We start from the raw sequence: 19,744 nt of genomic DNA, 5'->3' as shown, positions 1-19,744 counted from the left end.
TTTTCCCCTCACTCTAATGTGGACAGAAAGTGAAGGTCAAGCAGAGACAGAGAGGGTGAACAGTCCTGAGTTAGAGAGGGTAAAACTCAACCTAACGCTGAGTCTCTACGTTTATCCAATGTAAAAAAATAACTATTTCAAATGTTGCTACATAAGACCGATTTGAGACGGTCGGTCACATATTACATGTCAATAACACCCTCCACATCCAAATGAACCTGAGGCTCTCATTTTGGGCTTTTAAAAAAGTTGTTATTTTCTCCCACGTTCCGATTTGCCTCTGTTATTACTGGAGAATAAACATGGTAATGTTTGTTAGCTCAAGAGGCAGTGATTTCAGATTGAATACAAGGTGAATCTAAATATGTATGTCAAGGGAGTGTGACGTGTAAATATCCGTGTGATGTTGGGGATCCTATGGCTAATCTGGGCTGGTTCAGGTAGCTTGGCGAGAGAGAGACAGAGAGAGAAAGAGCGAGAGAAAAAGGGAGAGCTTTGTTTTCATCTCGGCAACCATAAGACAAACAAAGACAAAGGTAGAGAGATAATTTCCATAAAGACTGGGTTGTTGACTGAGAGCTAGCAGCTGTCGGGTGGAATTGCTTCTCCGACACAACCACCACAATCGAGGGCGCTCACCCCATAATTCAGTGTGATTGGCTCAAGGGGAAAATGGCAGCCTGTGGAGAGTTGAGGAGGAGAGCTCTTTGACAGGTTTGCATCTTCGATGAGGAGAAGCGGACCGTTTACTTGTTATCCTTCTGTCTCTTTTAATGTCAGTCTTCATACGGTGAGAAAAAGCATTCCACACGCAGTGACACGGAGAATGAAGACTTCAGCTAGGACCCCCACCAATGAACACACACACACACACAGACGCACGCACAAACACTTGCACGCACACACACTCTCGCCCAAGCTGCTGCTTTGTAGGTGACTGACAGTGAGGGAGGCACAAGGAAGTGTCCTTCAGGTACCTCAATTATGGTTCTCATCCTCCCTCATGCTGTCACAGTCCCCAAGGGGGGAGGAGGAAATAAAAAGGAAGCCAATGTTTCACATTTCCTTGGTATTACCAATTCAGAGGGGGGACACCCAGACAAAAGGAGAAGGAAGAATAAATAAAGACCCATTTCTCCACCTTTCTCTTCCCTTCTTCTCTTCCCTCCCTCGCAGCCGTGTTTAAAATAAGGCACCTCAATAAAAGCCTTTTAATGGCACTGCGGCAGGAAAAGAAGGCACAACTTGATTACTCCGACGGTTTTATTTAACGAGCTCAAAGCCTCTGGCTCTGACTCGCAATTCCGTTTATTACTTTGTTGCTGGAGATCTACGTGACAAAATGGAGCCTTGGGAACGTGGAGAATGAAGAGAATGAGCCCCAGCATGACCGTGTTCAGTCATCGGGGTGGCAGCCATCGCCACAATGATTTACACCTGCAGGATGTGATGGTGATGCTCACCTGGGTTCCTGTTTGATGCCTCTGGGGCAACCAACCGGTTTTTCAATGTCACAGCTACAGACTGCCACGTTAATTATGGATGGGACTAAATTGCCCTTGTTGAATGTATGGCTGGCAAACACATGGTAGACGGGAGTGTGCGTGGCTGTGTGTTTGTGTGAGAGAGCGAGAGACAAAGGGTTAGAGATAGAGAGAGAGACAGAGAGACAGCGAGCAAGTAGAAGAGAGACTGAGTAGACAGAGATACAGAGAGTCAATAAAAACGAAACGACTTAATGTCTCTCAGACGTGGGATAAAAAGACAGTAGTAGAGAATGCCTACCCTTAATTCATGTGGCCGGAAATATTCAAGAGTACGTTCACACACACACACGAACACTGGAAACGTGCCAGCTGTTTTATATTGGGACAAAAGCCAACTCCTGGGAATGTTGACTGACAACAGAAAGCAATAGAAAGAAAGGTTTTAAATGAAATAGGGAAAGAGCATACAGCCTAATCTGTATTCTGTGTGTGTGGCCTCCTATAAATATTAGAGGAAAGACAGACACTTTGTGAAGAGAGGAAATGGGTAAATTGTGCATTTGAGGATATAATTTCCCCTCTAGCTGCTACTCCCATTATATTCCATCACAATAATGGGGGTATCATCTTCATCGTAATTTCTAGCATCATTATCCTCACCATCATCATTATTGGAATAGTGAATAAAAGTCGAAGTATCTCTCTCATCTTCCTCCTCATCATCATCATCACCACAGTTCTAATCAGCACCATTGCCAGCAGCATCAGTACAAGTTAAACGTCTGATTAATGTTCAATTAAGCCTCTAGTTACCTGCCCTTATGGTATGGCCATTCACGCTGTCAAGCTGTGGAGCTCACTGGGGTCTCATGTTCCAGCTCCTCTCATCTGCTTCCACTTTCACATCAAAGAGCACATGACAGGCGGCTATGCCCACTGCAACCAGAGCACAGCCTAATTGACAGTGTCCACCACATGGCACCTGGTGATTCTCTCCCAGACCATGCAACTGTAAAAGCCCATATTCAGTAATGAGCGAGCTGACCTTGTATAAGCAATAAGGCCCTAGAAGGTGTGGTATATGGCCAATATACCACGGCTAAGGGCTGTTCTTACGCACGATGCCTGGATACAGCCCTTAGCGGTGGTATATTGGCCATATACCACAAACCCCTGAGGTGCCTTATTGCTATTATAAACTGGTTGCCAATGTAATTAGACCAGTAAATATTAAAAAAATGGTCATAGCGAAGGTATACTGTCTGATATACCACGGCTTTCAGCCAATCAGCATTCAGGGCTCGAACCACCGGTTTATAATGTAGTGTATGCAATGGGTGTAAGTCATCAAAGGACTGTATAAAATGTGTTTATTGAGCAAAGCCATTCCAGTAAGGGGGATGCCTGAGGAATGAGCTTGGCCTAGCGTAGGTGGGGGTGACACTAAGTTTCTGACATGCTAACAGATCCTAACCTTGGCTATTTGAGCCTGGCCTAGAATATCATATATGGTGGTGATGCTAACATGCTAACTCCTAATCTTGGCTATTTGAGTCTGGTCTATATTAGCGTAGGTGGCGCTTAACATTCTAACAGCTCCTTAACTTGGCTATTTGAGCCTGGCCTATATTAGCATATATAGCAACGATGCTAACGTGCTAACAGTCCTTACCTTGGCCATTTGAGCCTGCACCCCGGTGGCTTTGAGAGACGACACCGCCTTCTGTGCTGCAGCCGGGCTATCAAAGTCCACAAAGCCATATCCTGAAGGTAAAGAGAGAAGGAAAGAATGATGGAGAATGCAGGTGGAGTTCTTAGACGGAGAGAGAGAATGACAGGGCTTGGTAATTGTAGCAGTAATAGGTGGGTAATATGACCAGAGAGGCTGCCAGTTCTCATATCTTGTAAGCACTACGTCGCTTAATAATTAGCGCCACTGACGTTCATATGGGGATGCTTAGGAATGCTAATTAGGAGCATACATGAACTGTTTAGCAGTAACAAACCAAGCCGGTGAGCGACTTGAATGAAGGAATATACACCGGTAGTTTAAAGTCCTACAGTACAGTCTACATTATACAGTGCTACATTTTTTAAGAACATTTTCCAACAAAAATATACAAAGAATCACAACAATGCACAGATAAAGTATATACACAAACAGCCTATCGATTCTTCTAATGAAAGGAATCCCCCTCAAAACAACAAAACCTTCAATCCCTTGATATTTGAAGTGACTGACATTGACCATCAAGCTCCTCACAACAACAGCCCATTAGCACAGAGAGAGCCATTTTCATTTCGTAGGGTTTTTAATTTTCTCCCCGGCAAACAAATCTCTCAAAAGGTTGACGCCGTCGTACAAGAGCCTTCGTTCATTCCCTTGTTTTTTTTTTCTTCTTCAACTCTCCCACCCCCCCTCTGGAAATTCATCAGTGGTGAAAAGGCGGGAATGAAATCTGCAGCTGTGATTTATGAGTTATTGTGATCCCGACATTCCCGGGGATGTATCAGCGGCGGGGTCGCGTCGGTGTTAATTAAAATTTGGTGCCGGATTAAAAGCAGTCAATGGTGGCCTCTGATCCACTGTTTAACAAGGAAAGTGTAATTAGAAAGGGATAATGGGGGGAGCCGGGCCGAGCTGGTGTGGCTCCCCTCTACACACTCACACCCACACACACACACACACACGGGTGCGCACACACAGATGTGTGTGTCTGGACTTTCCTGCATTCGATAGAGGTAAAGGAGCGTGAAATAATGGCAAAATCATAACCTGTGGCAGAACGGAATTGAGCACACGTCTGATTAACAACAGGGTGGTAAAATGAAGGAAAAGAACTGACAAACGTTAATTAGGAAACTCTACTTTAAGAGCTGGAGGTGAAATAAGGTTGAATGAAATCATATTACCAAAACAGATCTAGTTGTTCTACTTAGCTGAGATGCAGTTAACCGGTCTATAAATATATTATTCAAGAGGTGAATGGTGAAGCATAAAAACAGAATCTTTTCAGGACATCCCTTCAAAGGAATGCTCATTGGAACAGGAAGGGGATTTGAGAAAGAGATTGTTGACCTACATTCAGCAGAGATTGGAGAGTAATTCTTCCTCAGAGTAGCGATTACCTGTACGTCACTGGAAAGTCACCGTGGTCGGCTCCATTCAGAGACCAAGGCCAAAAGGCCACGGCACTACGGCGCAACCTCAAACGATCAAATGACCCGTGAATACCAAACACAAGCCTTGACAGAGAGAGTTCAACTGAATCCAGTTGCAGGAGTCTGGAGAGGACAATGTAGGTCAAGACAAGAGAGTTCAATATGACAGACAGTGAAGCCCTCAATAACTGGAGTTACAGTATGCATGTCTAACATGGTACAGCACAGACAGTATTTTATTGTGAAGCCAAAAGCCAAGGCTGTCTGGGTTCCTGCATACATATAGTCATCCCACGAGAGTAATTTGGCCAGTACAAAACACTTGCTCTCACAAGATGCTGAGAAACAGATGAGAGCCATTGAGAGCATCCTGCCGGGCTGTATCACCGCCCTGGTACGGCAATTGCACCGCCCGCAACCACAAGGCTCTCCAGAGGGTGGTGCGGTCTGCTCAACACATCACCAGGGGCACACTGCCCGCCCTCCAGGACACCTACAGCACCCGATGTAACAGGAAGGCCAAAAATATCATGAAGGACATGAACCACCCGAACCACGGCCTGTTCACCCCACTATCATCCAGAAGGTGAGGTCAGTACAGGTGCATCAAAGCTGGGACTGAGATACTGAAAACCATCTTCCATCTGAAGTCCATCAGATTGTTAAATGTGACCCGTTACAGAAAGCTGGGCGTATTACGCACGTCACTACTTCACAGGAGATGAATTTGAACTGAAAACATTTTATCAAAATGCGTTTTTTTGGCAGAAATGCCTTCTTGAACATGTGAACTTTTATATGCCTTAATAACAAACTCGTATGTAATCTGTAAATATAAATAAAATGTGAAATCACAAAGCTGATTTACCCCCTTTTTCTCCCAATTTCAAATATGATCTTGTCTCATCACTGCAAATGGGATCGAGAGAGGTGAAGGTCGAGTCATGCGTCCTCCGAAACGTGACCCGCCAAACCGCGCTCCTTAACACCCGCCCGCTTAACCCGGAAGGCAACTGCACCAATGTTTTGGTGGAAACACTGCTCAACTGACAACTGAAGTCAACCTGCAGGTGCCCAGCCCACCACAAGGAGTCGCTAGAGCGCGATGAGCCACGTAAAGCCCCCCCGCCACTGTGGTGCGAATGCTGATCGATTATAAAGCTAATCAAACCCCATGTTATGTTATAAGGACACATGCTAAGTTGGCTAGCTAGCTAGCTAGCTATTAGATCATAGATTTTGAGGTTGTTGTTTTTTGACATGTTCAACTAGCTGGCTAGCTACAGTAGATGAATACAATTTACATCTGGCCTGCTGGTAATTATGAAGCTAAATGTTTGCTAAATTTAGCTAGTTATTTTGTCTGCATTGCCATTGTTGGGCTGGAAGCAGGTTAAGTGTATACAAGGCATTTTAGTACAGCTGTAGGAGTAAACAGGCAATAACAAGATATAGGACATTAATTAATTCATGTTTTACCCGATTTTTGTGTAATTTGTCTTTCAGCATAAACCTGCTCTCCTCCACCAGTACAAGGAGATGATGAAGGTTGATCAAGTAACATTTCACGTATTTTGTCTTTGTACTTTTAGATTATTGCTTGAACTTGGGGGTCAATGAATGTTATTGCTGGAATGCAAGGTTTTAATATCTTGTCTATTATTGTCTGATTTCCTACTTTACATATTTAATTTTCTGGAGCCTGGTTTTGTTGTGGCCAAGGAGCTTTCACTCAGATGGAAACAATTTTCAGCTGCTGTGCAATGTTTAACATCCTTCCTCCCAGAGATGTGAAAGCGTCCCCCGGACTGGACCGAACCCGGCAAACATATATTGTGGAGCAGATCAGGACTTTTGTAATGAAAAGACCATGGACATTAGATGTCCTGCTCCAAAGGACAGGACAGAAATATGCTCTGAGACTAGATTTCTTTGTTCATATCATAACATGAACCACAGTTCTCAAAGGATTTGATGATATAGGCCTAGGTCTAGATAGTGTTTTTACCTAAGCCTTTATGTGTTTGTGTACAATTACGTTTTTCCTAATTGTAGGCTACTACCTTTAGCACTTGAAGTTAAAGTATTTTATTGTTGAAATCTTTTATTTATTTGCCACAGTCGCATCTGTTCCAATGTGAACTCTTTAAGAGATGGGTTTAGAGGCTGTGAACAATGATAAATGGTCGTTAACAAAAAACAGCACTATAGTTGTTCAATGTGAAATGTTATCTCTATTATACAACAATAGGCAATGTAATATTGTAAATGGCTTGCCTGATGGGCAGTGGTGGTTTTAGCATGTAAATCTTGGTGGGGCAAAAAAAAAAAGTGGGATGCATGCCAGCAAAGCTACTACACAACACAACACTAAACAATACATTAATTGCACTATAACGGTGACAAATGGTGCCCACAAACTGTTAGGGCCTACATAAAGCTGTCCCAACAGCAGAGTCCCAACAGCAGTCCCAACACCTTACCACTGCTACACTTGGCTATCAGCAAAGCTTTGTCTGGCAGCGAACAGTTCATTCAGCCTCATTTACTGCCTTTAAAAAAACATAGCTGAAAGGGATGACAATTGAGATGTACAAACTATGGCATAAGGGGACGACAAGCGGATAACAGTCAATCCGTAATTTTTATTAAGATATTAATGAGCGAGAGCTCGATGGACGTAGTCAATATAACCATTTGTTCAGAACTTTTGAAATGTATAGCGTCAGAATTCAGAACATGGGCCGTTCTTACAGTGTACTCCCTGTACAACAAGCCCGAACTGTAGGATAAATAAAGGGGGCATATAAACAGACAATGAAAACTCTTACAATATTCAATGATGACATTTCTCTAAAACAAGTTAGAACGGTAGGCAAAATTAAGAGGTGAAAATAGACCAAATTATTAGGGTGAGTAAGGCACATTGAACGCCATTTGGGTCTCTGTGTGTCCAAAAAATACACGTCATATAACACTATTTGATGCGTTAAATAACACAATTCTATTATAGAATGTTGTGTGTGCTGAATTTGCACGTGGAACCCAAGCGCCACCACTACTATCAGTAGCACTGTCAAAACTGTACAAAAAAAGTTAGTAAACAAGCACACACCGGCCAGAAACGATGTGTTTACAATACCGTGTTGGTGAAAATAGACCAAATTATTATGGTGAAGCACATGGGCTACTAACAGCTTATTACAAAGCATACACTTCGTAGTACTTTCTTAGCTACAGGATACATATCTCTCTGGCATCCTCCATAATTTATGAAGCAGCATGAGACATTTTTGGACTCACGTTGTTGTGATGTGCTTGAACAGGAAAGTGGCCTTCATGGGCAAATTTTGTCATCAAAAAGAAAGATTTACAATTCCGAGTTGAATGACCGTTCAAAACATATTTTCCCAGTTTTAGCTGTTTATTCTGGACTTCCCAGTTGCAATGCTTGCAGTTAGCCACTGTCACCAATTCCTTACAAACCACTCATTGTTGAATTTGCGATCTCCAACTTGTTGTGTAATGTTTATGTCCAATGGCCGATGAGCACCGATACGTTTTATCTATATTTCTTTTCATTATTTCTCTTCGTATGACAAGGACTAATAAGGATTTGCCAGTAGACTTGATTCATGATGATGACTGCTAACTAAGATTGTGAAAGTAAGATGTTGACATATCTCTGTCCAGTGTCTGTGTTCTTTTGCCCATCTTAATCTTTTCTTTTTATTGGCCAGTCTGAGATATGGCTTTTTCTTTGCAACTCTGCCTAGAAGGCCAGCATCCCGGGGTCGCCTCTTCACTGTTGACGTTGAGACTGGTGTTTTGCGGGTACTATTTAATTAAACTGCCAGTTGAGGACTTGTGAGGCATCTGTTTCTCAAACGAGACACTTTAATGTTTTGTCCTCTTGCTCTGTTGTGCACCGGGGCCTCCCACTCCTCTTTCTATTCTGGTTAGAGACAGTTTGCGCTGTTCTGTGAAGGGAGTAGCATTGTACGAGATCGTCAGTTTCTTGGCAATTTCTCGCATGGAATAGCCTTAATTTCTCAGAACAAGAATAGACTGACGAGTTTCAGAAGAAACTACTTTGTTTCTGGCCATTTTGGGTCTGTAATCGAACCCACAAATGCAGATGCTCCAGATACTCAACTAGTCTAAAGAAGGACAGTTTAATTGCTTCTTTAATCAGAACAACAGTTTTCAGCTGTGCTAACATAATTACAAAAGGGTTTTCTAATGATCAATTAGCCTTTTAAAGTGATAAACTTGGATTAGCTAACACAGCGTGCCATTGGAACACAGGAGTGATGGTTGCTGATGATGTACGCCTATGTAGATATTCCATTAGAAATCAGTTATTTCCAGTTACAATAGACATTTACAACATTAACAATGTCTACACTGTATTTCTGATCAATTTGATGTTATTTTTAATGGACAAAAAATTGGCTTTTCTTTCAAAAACAGTGACCACAAACTTTTGAACGGTAGTGTATATGTCACATGAATTAAACTCTTATTCATATATCACTTCTAAACTGACAAATAAACATAAAATATACCTTTTACAAATACTTTAGCATGTTTAATACATTTGTTTCAAGCAATAGAGCATATGCTTTGAATACTGGTCTGTTGGGCAAATATGCAGTTTTGGTCAAATTTTCAAATCACTTTGTTCAATTTATCACATACAAGGATTTTGTATGGCTGTTGAAATGTACAGAACATTAATCAGCTATGCCTTTCCCATATGTAAGGCCATCTTTGAGTTGTTGCTTGTGCCGCTTTACTTTCTTGACTGTGTCATGGGACCTTTGCCTACGCTTGGCACAGTCAATTGAAGCAGCATCAGCTCTCACAACTCCTCTTTGATTGCTTCCAGTGTCACCAAAGTGCTGTCAAGCTACAATTTGTCCATCACATTTGATATAGCAGTGGCTCCCTCATTGAACATGGCTACTGCAATACTGGCTGCTGCGTCAATGCGACTTTTGCCCACAAAGATAGTTTTGGGGCACCGCGACCGTATTACAGAGTTCAGACATTCACTTGCATTCTGAGTTCCTCCGTGCTACATTATTTTGAAGAGGTTATCATTTGACATCCTATGATATACAGGTACCATTTTCTGTGCAATCTCTCTATTCAAAAATGTATGACCTCCATGTTTTTTGTGACTGGGTGGATCTTCACCATTTTCTAGGGCTCGCTGGTACCAGAAGCAATGGTTGGAAGTGAATCCAACTACATGCCAAGTGCCATCAAAGGATACATGAATGTCTATGATGGCATCCTCATCCTCCTTCAGCAACTCTGCTATGTCTGGGTCTATATCTGCGTATGCTCTTCTAATTAGCTTTTCAGCACTCTCCATTGACTGTAGCCCTCTGAATCTCTGCAACTAAAGTGTGGGGGGGGGGGGGGGGGGGGGGGGCGGACTAAATATCAGCATGTTACCCTATGTAAATATTAGCATACCAGCATGTATTTACTTTATGTAAAGCTAATTTCTCAGTAATCACAGTAGGCTACAGCCCTATGACACTGTAGGCCTATGTGACAGTCTCATTGTATAGTTATGTTTTCCTATCACTCTGTTTTGTTAACTTTGAATACATTTGCTGGAGCAAGGAAATACATATCATTTATACACAGCAAGTCACCTGACAATAATGGGTTACTCTCCCTTTTTATTTACCTGTCATTCTCCTGTCATGTCTCTGATATGAGCTGAGACACAAGGAAGGAATCCCTAGGACTTTGCTTATTTTCTTTAGAGCTGCATAACCAAGTCCAAGTTTGTGGGCTAGAAGAACCATCCTCACATTTATATCAAATGCCACATCTCCCCTGGAGCACTCATGCAGCCTGGAGGAAGTGTAAACACTCCTAAATGCATCACGATCACCTTCACAGTGTGCACATTGTATCATGACAGAATGACAGAATCCCTGATTGGTGGGGTCTATGGTGATTTTCGGTCCAGTGTACAAGTTGGTTTATTTGTGACATGTGGAATAAAAGCAACGGTTGGCTGTCTGCTGTCTGGTTGATCGCCTCTAGCTGTCATCTTCATCTCAACGAATTGGCGTCTAGACGAGCGGCTACCTCATTTTCCTTCTCTAGTTATCTGTACTGCCACTGCCTCGATCGGCTGATCAAGCACATTTTTTCTTTCATTCACTGCTTTTCTCGCATTGGCTAAATGAGATCGCATATTTTTATTCACATACTGTAGGTATATTCTTCGCGATTTTCTCATTTAGTATTTTTTTTACGTGGATTCTTCGTGGGAGATATTTTCAAAAAAGGAAGCTCTGCACTGCACATGAGGCATTTTAACCAATCAGGTTGCCGGAAAGGGCTTTTAAATGGCATTAGCCAATCGGATGCCAGGAAATTATTCCTATTTTAGCTTGAAGCACCTACGTCTACAAAGGATATAACCATGTAGGGACTAGCTAACGCAATGCTCTGGAAAACAAGCTTTTGAAGGATATATGATGCAACATGGAGAGTTTTAAAAATAGCTCTACATGAAACATCCTAACAAGAACAACATTTATGGTAGGTATAGTTGACGGGGTTGGGATAAAATTATACCAATCAAGTATTTATATACGTTATTGCTGATTTATTTGTAAATTGTATGAAAGTATGGAAGTTATAGTTGCAAAAGATTCCAAAATCTGAAAATTGACACAAGTAAAATCACAATTTTTGCCTGTGGTGCCTGGCCACAGGCAAATGGCAACCCGGACTATTTACATTGCACATGCTCTGAAAACACTGCTGTTCAAAGGTAAGTATGAGGTGCAGTACAGTATTTCTAATGAGGGTGCTCTAGAATTACATCCATGGAGATGGAATGGAGGAAGGCATCACTTTAAAGTCTGAAACATCCTGGCTGTACACAAACAAAAAAATGATATCTGTCATTTAAGCCAGCTCAACTTTATTGAGAAGATGCACCATGTCTGATACACTGCGCAGATACAAAAAAAAATCGTAACCGGAATACAGACAAAACATGAACTGCCATATCGCATTTCCTGGGCCCGCTCTAGCTGCTGCTGTTGAGATAAAGACAGAATTGTCAGTTAGGATAGTGTAGCCTAGAAGCGCCGCAGAGAGCAGCCACAGCCCCAGGCCCCTATGGAACGCAATGCACTTTAGGCTACACCGCTAACGCTAAGCTTCGTAGTTACAATATCCTGAGAACAGATAAGGGACTTATTACAATGCACGAATCAATCATGCATGCATCATTCATGCATTTCGTAAATCAAATTATGTTAATCCTAATTACGTCGGGGGAAATTAGCATACTTTATCTGCATAATAGTCTGGATTGTTTGCCCCCCCCAATTTGATATTCCCATTTTGATACAGAATTCCCATTTCTATATTCTGCTAGCTCCAATGATCCTGTGTGGTATTGCATATTACTTTATAATAATACCATCAGCAGAAATAATGGTTTAGTCACACATAGGCAGACTCATAGTTACATGTAATCTTTAACATCCATGTGAGTCATCAAAGAGAGAGAGAGAGAGAGAGAGCAGCTGGCACACATGCATGAATAATTACCGCTGTTACACACATGTACATGATTACCGTGAGCATTTGCATGCTGTAATAGAGGAGATACATATGAGCACTTTAAACAATATTCATACTGCTTTATTCAGTATGATAGAATTACAATATTTAAAAAATGTGACATGCCAGCCCAATGGGGGCAGATTATGCTAGTTCTTACTTCACAGTAGCAGGGCCGGCGTTATGGGCGGGCCTTAAGAGGCCGTACCACCTTGCCCGTCCAAATAAAATATTTAAATATTGATCATTTATTTGACCGAGATGCGCGCCGACTGGCGACTGACCGAGATGCGCGCCCAATTGGCATAACACACCACCTACACCACTAACATGGCTGACCAGAATCGGCTCGTTGATACAATGTTGCAAGTTCGTTAGCAACTGTTTCTGGCCAGACACTAACGCAGAGAAGAGAGATGGATGTAATTGAAAGGACCAGAATTTTCCTCAGGATATTTTCTACATTTTTATTTTGTCGGCTTTAGGTCAAGGTGTTTTACTTAGTTGATGATGGAAGTTATAGGCCTACTGCTGCCTCTCTGAGTTCTATACTTTCATTTCTTCAGCCGCGAATGGATCGCAGTGTATGAATGTGTCCATATGGCAGAGGCTCGTGCTCTTTCCATAGTTTAATTTGAACTTTTAAACTTTTATCATTCACTTCAGATTTTTATGATTCATCACATGTCAATGGTTTTGAGAAACGAAAACGTTATGATTGAAATTAAAGTGTTCCACGGAAATGTGCATATACAAATAATCATAACTGGCACGCAGATTGGTAGGATAAATTGCTATATTCCCCAAACTTGAAACTCACGAGCTGCCATGGTCGTTACTATTACACCCATTTAAAAAAAATGCACACGGGAGTGTCCCGTGAAATAAATGGGCCAGCCTATGGATATCAAATGCCCGTCCAACTGATTAATTATGTTGCGGGGTCTGCACAGTAGGGCCGTCAAAAATTATTAAAACAAATCTTTTTTTATTTTGCAGAAATGCCTTCTTGAACGTGTGAACTTTCTTGTGCCTTAATTACAAACTTGTTTGGGATCTGTAAATATGAATACAAATGTTACATTATGAGCCTAGTTTAGCCATGGAGAAAGAATTCAACTATACAGGGAGAAAGACAGGATGCTTCTCCCAACTAAGCTATACCGAATCGATTTTCACACATATAACAACAGATTCATTAAATTAGGTAAAGTATGATGGGGATAAAGGAGGAGAATGGGTGAGTTGATGAGCGACGGGAAGCAAACGATGCATAATTATGTCACCACCAATTGTGTAAGAGCAACAGGACGAGCCATTCTATTGCATTGATCTATTGTAATTCTAATATTAAAATTGTATGTACCCTATATCAGTCCACCGAATCAAAGCAGTCTTATCAGTCTACTCTGGCCTACTTGGATTAGGCTACACAGTGAGTAATTGTACATGCTGAAACGGCTTTCAATATCTGGGAAAATATCCACATCAGGCAGCAGGTGAGCGAGTGTCGGATAATTTGGTGATGAGGCTTGTAGAACCTTACGTTGGCAAGGGGAGAAATGCCACCAAGGCCAATTTCTTCACTGTCATTGGCGAAGTTGACCCTGTTAGCAGTTTTTAAAAGGGGACCTTTATGAGACGTATTTAGTAAGTCTTTGGGGTTTTGAACAGCGGCCAGCCCGTTCCCCGGCGGGCAGGGAGGGTGGGTGGGTGATGGCTTGGGTGAGCTGCATTGCGGTGAGCAGAGCAAACAGTAAGGCAATGTGGGGGGTTTTGAAAAGTTTACTGGATAGAATTCTGGGCTAGCTGTGTCTGTGTGAGTGTGTGTGTGTGTATCTGCGTGTGTATCTGTGTGTGAGAATGTGCGTCTGTGTGGCTAGCTGTGTCTGTGTGAGTGTGTGTGTGTGTATCTGTGTGTGTATCTGTGTGTGAGAATGTGCGTCTTTGTGGCTAGCTGTGTCTGTGTGAGTGTGTGTGTGTGTGTATCTGTGTGTGAGAATGTGCGTCTGTGCGGCTAGCTGCAGCCAAGCCAAGGCCGGGTTGGTTGGTCCCGCTTCAAACCCAGACAAGAGAATCCTCGCTAGGTTCTGCATTCCTCCTCATTTATCCTCCTGCACTGGGTGACTGGCGATAAATAAAATGAGGCTCCCAGAGCTCGTCTTGTGGCTGCTGTCCATGCACCTCCAAACCAACATTGTGTGTGTGTGTGTGTGTGTGTGTGTGTGTGTGTGTGTGTGTGTGTGTGTGTGTGTGTGTGTGTGTGTGTGTGTGTGTGGTGTGTGTGTGGGCGTACGTGTCTAAACTGAGGCGATGTATGAAAATGTTATCTTTGGGTTGGAGACCTCTGACCACATCAGTCCCATCAGGGCATAACAGCACAGTGAGTTGACATATCACATGGCACCACTTCCCCCTCACAAATACACCGGTAGGACAGACGTGTTTTCATCTTGGCTCCTCTGCACACATACACACACCCAACGCACACTTCTCATAGAAACACACGCGCGTGTGTACATGTATAATACGTGTGCATATGTGTGCACGTGCGCGCGCGCACACACACACACACACACACACACACACACACACACACACACACACACACACACACACACACACACACACACACACACACACACACACACACACACACACACACACACACACACACACACACACACACACACACACACACACACACACACAAAACATGGAGACCAGAACACACAGCTTTTACACATTCAGTTACCGTTCACGCATTCAATGTCAACCTGTTGGCCTAATGCTCGGGGACAATATCTCATTTATTGTAAAATAATTCTTATTCTTTTATATGGGACTACAGGGGAGATAGTGGTGCAGGCAATTCACTTATCAACCCTGCAACATGGGTTTATGGGGGATTCATCTCTCGCAGATGCACCGTATTGGCGTCATTGTAATTTCTTGTCATTTTCTCCCAGGTATAAAAGTGTCCTTGGCGGCATCCCAAATGGCCCCCTCTATTCCCTACATAGTGCACCACATTTGACCAGAGCCCTATGGGTCCTGGTCAAAAACAGTGCACTATACAGGGAATAGAGTGGCATTTGGGACATAGCTCTTATCTATGAGCTGCAGTGGCTTGCTGAGGGAAGAGTGCCAGGGCACAGGGCCAAGGGGACCCGGACAGCACAGCTCACTGGTACCATACATTACAGACTGTGGCATCAGGAACAACCTCATACTGTAATAGCATTGGGTATAGACACTACGGGCTGGTTTCCCGGACACCTCTGGACTAAAAAGCATTTTCAATGGATATTCTCTGTTCAGCATGCTTTTTAGTTCAGGACTAGGTTTAATCTGTGTCCAGGAAACTGGCCCTAAGGGTTTTGAACCAAAATATGGGTATGGATCTCTACCTCAATCATCATCTGATCAATAACCTTCTGCATTCTGCCTCCCTTAGCTGCAGGATCTGTTTATTGATCTGCTTTCTGTCTGCACCACTTTTACTGTAGCATAACTAAATCTTACTGTAAAGCACTGCTTATTGTAAAACTGTTACAGGTTAGTGCAGCAGAACAGGAAATCAACCAGGTGCTGTAGATATGAGATTATCATCTTGACTATTCAAATACTGAAGTATTTTCATATCTGTGCTTTAATTAATCCTTCCTTCCCTCTATCCTTCGCCTTCCTACCAATGCCCAGGGGTAACGTATAGTACAACACCATACAGTCCAGCTGCTTTAGTATTTTACTCAAATTCTCATCAATCAAAACAAGTAACTGGGTTTCTGAGGTACAGTCGTTCCAAAACCAACATCGCTGTTGCACAGTTGATTTAACTGATGTGCAGTTCACATTGTTTTGTATGAATAATTAAGAATTATGAGGACTATCATAAATATTACAATCATAAATGTTCCAGCATGATTTGTGGACTCCTAAAGCTATCTCTATTGGGATAAGACGTTACTGAAATACCCAGTTGCTAAGACAGACAGCTCAGGTTTGAACAGTGCTCAGTTCACAGTGTTTATATTAAGCTCCATTTGGATGAGAGAGAATTACAAATGCACCAGACTTGACTAAATGGCTAGCCTGATTTAAAAGACCCAAAACCAGCCTTTAAATTATAATTAGCATATTTTAAGAACACCCCTCACAGCCTACTGGTGTTGATTGATCTGAGTGGGCAGAATAATGTTAGTGAGAAAATATCCTAAACACACAGCAGACCTGGTCTCCATTCAGATGTGTAATTGCCTTCGCCACTCAGTTACACAGTAATACACAGTAACTACATTGTCTTGTTAGCTTAAAAGTGTAACACTGCTGAAGAGCTCTTGAGAGGGAGGGAGGAAGATACCTGCAGGGTGTTAATTACTTGTCAAAAGGTTGTTAAAGGTAGACTCAGTTAAATGACCTTGTGGCACCACAGATATTGAGATAAGGGAGATGCAAGACTTCGCCCTCACACTGTCACACACAGTATCTGCGCATGTGCATGAGTTTGCTTCACGCTGTTGGAGTGTGGTAGCCAGGGCACCAATACAGCGGAGAGGTTGAGCCTCACGCTTCAATGCTCTTAGTTGTTGAGGAAATTGACCCACTATGCTGTTTACTTTCTGCATCTATGTCATATCGCTGAGTCTACCTTGAAGATAGATGATCTGGCAAAACACTGGACTAGTGACCCACGCAAATTTGACAAGAGTGCAAAGACAAACACAAACACACACACACGGGGGCTAGAAAACACTGGTTCTTAAGGGATACTCAATGCCTGAAATTTTATTTGACGATATAAGTAATTTAAGTCATAGGCTAGAATGTCAACAGACCTTAAACAGTGGCAGATTACATGAAAAAGTGAAAACCAAAGGGCACTTAAGCCCACAAAGCTTGGAGGTCTAGAGGGAAAATGAATAGACAGTGACATGTTGTGCTACATGTACAGCCAGTTTAGCCTGACTGTTGATGCGGGTTGGAATACAGCAACATAATCAAATCAAATCAAATGTTATTTGTCAGATGCTTCTTAAAACAACGGGTGTAGAGTAAGAGTGAAATGCTTATTTACGGGCCCTTCCCACAAATGCAGAGAGAGAAAAAAGATAAATAATAGATAAATAATAACAAGGAATAAATACACATTGAGTAATGATAACTTGGCTATATACACAGGGTACCAGTACCGAGTCCATGTGCAGGTGTACGATGTAATTGAGGTAGAGATACAGTACCAGTCAAAAGTTTGGACACACCTACTCAGTCAAGGGTTTTTCTTTATTTTTACTATTTTCTAAATTGTAGAATAATAGTGAAGACATCCAAACTATGAAATAACACATATGGAATCATGTAGTAACCAAACAAGTGTTAAACAAATCAAAATACAATTTACATTTTAGATTCTTCAAAGTAGCCACCCTTTGCCTTGATGACACTTTGCACACTCTTGGCATTATCTCAACGAACCATGCTTTTCCAACAGTCTTGAAGGAGTTCCCACATATGCTGATTTCACACCCTGACCTGAGAGAGCCTTTTTTATGTCTCTATTTAGGTTTGGTCAGGGTGTGATTTGGGTGGGCATTCTATGTCCTTTTTTCTATGCTTTGTATTTCTTTGTTTTGGCCTGGTATGGCTCTCAATCAGGGACAGCTGTACATCATTGTCGCTGATTCGGAGTCATACTTAGGCAGCCTGTTTTCCTTTGGGGTTTGTGGGTAGTTAATTTCGGTTTAGTGTTTTGCACCTGACAGAACTGTTTGGCTGTCGGTTTCTTGTTTTTTTTGTTTAAAGTGTTCTATCTTTAATAAATTCATGATGAGCACTAACCACGCTGCGCCTTGGTCTACTCTCTTCAACGACGGCCGTTACAGATGAGCATTTGTTGGTTGCTTTTCCTTCACTCTGCTGTCCAACTCATCCCAAACCATCTCACGCTGGTAGGCCGTCATTGTAAATAAGAATTGTTCTTAACTGACTTGCCTAGTTAAAAAAAGGTTAAATCATTAAAAAAAATGTTTATTGTCATGAGGTCAGGTGATTGTGGAGGCCAGGTCATCTGATGCAGCACTCCATCACTCTCCTCCTTCGTCAAATAGCCCTTACACAGCATGACGGTGTGTTGTCATTATCCTGTTGAAAAACAAATGATAGGCCCTCTAAGCGCAAACCAGATGGGATGGCGTATCACTGCAGAATGCTGTGGTAGCCATGCTGGTTAAGTGTGCCTTGAATTCAAAATAAATCCCAGACAGTGTCACCAGCAAAGCACCCCCACACCATCACATCTCCTCCTCCATACGGTGGGAACTACACATGCGGAGATCATCCGTTCACCTACTCTGTGTCTCACAAAGACACAGCGGTTGGAACCAAAAATCTAAAATTTGGACTCATCAGACCAAAGGACAGATTTCCACTGGTCTAGTGTCCATTGCTCGTGTTTCTTGGTGCAAGCAAGTCTCTTTTTCTTATTGGTGTCCTTTGGTACTGGTTTCTTTGCAGCAATTTGACCATGAAGGCCTGATTCACGCAGTCTCCTCTGAACAGTTGATGTTGAGATGTGTCTGTTACTTGAACTCTGTGAAGCATTTATTTGGGCTGCAATTTCTGAAGCTAGTAACTCTAATGAACTTATCCTCTGCAGCAGAGGTAACTCTCAGTCTTCCTTTCCTGTGGCAGTCCTCATGAGAGGCAGTTTCATCATAGCGCTTGATGGTTTTTGCGACTGCACTTGAAGAAACTTTTAAAGTTCTTGAAATTCTCCGCAATGACTAACCTTCATGTCTTAAAGTAATGATGGACTGTCATTTCTCTTTGCTTATTTGAGCTGTTCTTGCAATAATATGGACTTGGTATTTTACCAAATAGGGCTATCTTCTGTATACCACCCCTACCTTGTCACAACACAACTGATTGGCTCAAACGCATTAAGAAGGAAAGAAATTCCAAAAATGTACTTTTAACAAGGCACACCTGTTAATTGAAATGCATTCCAGGTGACTACCTCATGAAGCTGGTTGAGAGAATGCCAAGCGTTTGCAAAGCTGTCATCAAGGCAAAGGGTGGCTACTTTTAATAATCTAAAATATATTTTGATTTGTTTGACTTTTTTGGTTTCTACATGATTCCATGTGTTATTTCATAGTTTTAAAGTCTTCACTATTATTCTACAATGTAGAAAACAGTAAAAATAAAGAAAAACCCTTTAATGAGTAGGTGTGTCCAAACTTTTGACTGTTACTGTATATAGTGCATTCTGAAAGTATTCAGACCCCCACATTTTGTTACGTTACAGCCTTATTCTAAAATTGATTAAACTGTTTTTTCCCTCATCAATATACCCCATAATGACAAAGCAAAACAGGTTTTTAGAAATTGTTGTTAATTTATTACAAATAAAAATCTGAAATATCACATTTACATAAGCATTCAGACCTTTTACTCAGCACTTTGTTGAAGCACCTTTGGCA

At 42.0% G+C, this 19,744-nt stretch overlaps 1 protein-coding gene across 2 annotated transcripts in view; it reads right to left on the bottom strand.

Moving 5' to 3' along the window:
• Positions 1-19,744, bottom strand: part of LOC106570076 (RNA-binding motif, single-stranded-interacting protein 3) — a 357,318-nt gene that overhangs the window by 140,285 nt on the left and 197,289 nt on the right. For both annotated transcript variants that reach the window (XM_082961094.1, XM_014142038.3), the window contains one exon: positions 3,160-3,251. In XM_082961094.1, the coding sequence (XP_082817220.1) occupies positions 3,160-3,251 (92 nt within the window). The remainder of the gene's footprint in view (positions 1-3,159; positions 3,252-19,744) is intronic.

This window comes from Salmo salar, chromosome 14 (assembly GCF_965601325.2).
Source record: "Salmo salar chromosome 14, fSalSal1, whole genome shotgun sequence".
NCBI lineage: Eukaryota > Metazoa > Chordata > Actinopteri > Salmoniformes > Salmonidae > Salmo > Salmo salar.
The sequence above is the reverse complement of the archived record's forward strand: the minus strand, read 5'-3'. Positions and strand labels throughout refer to the sequence as shown.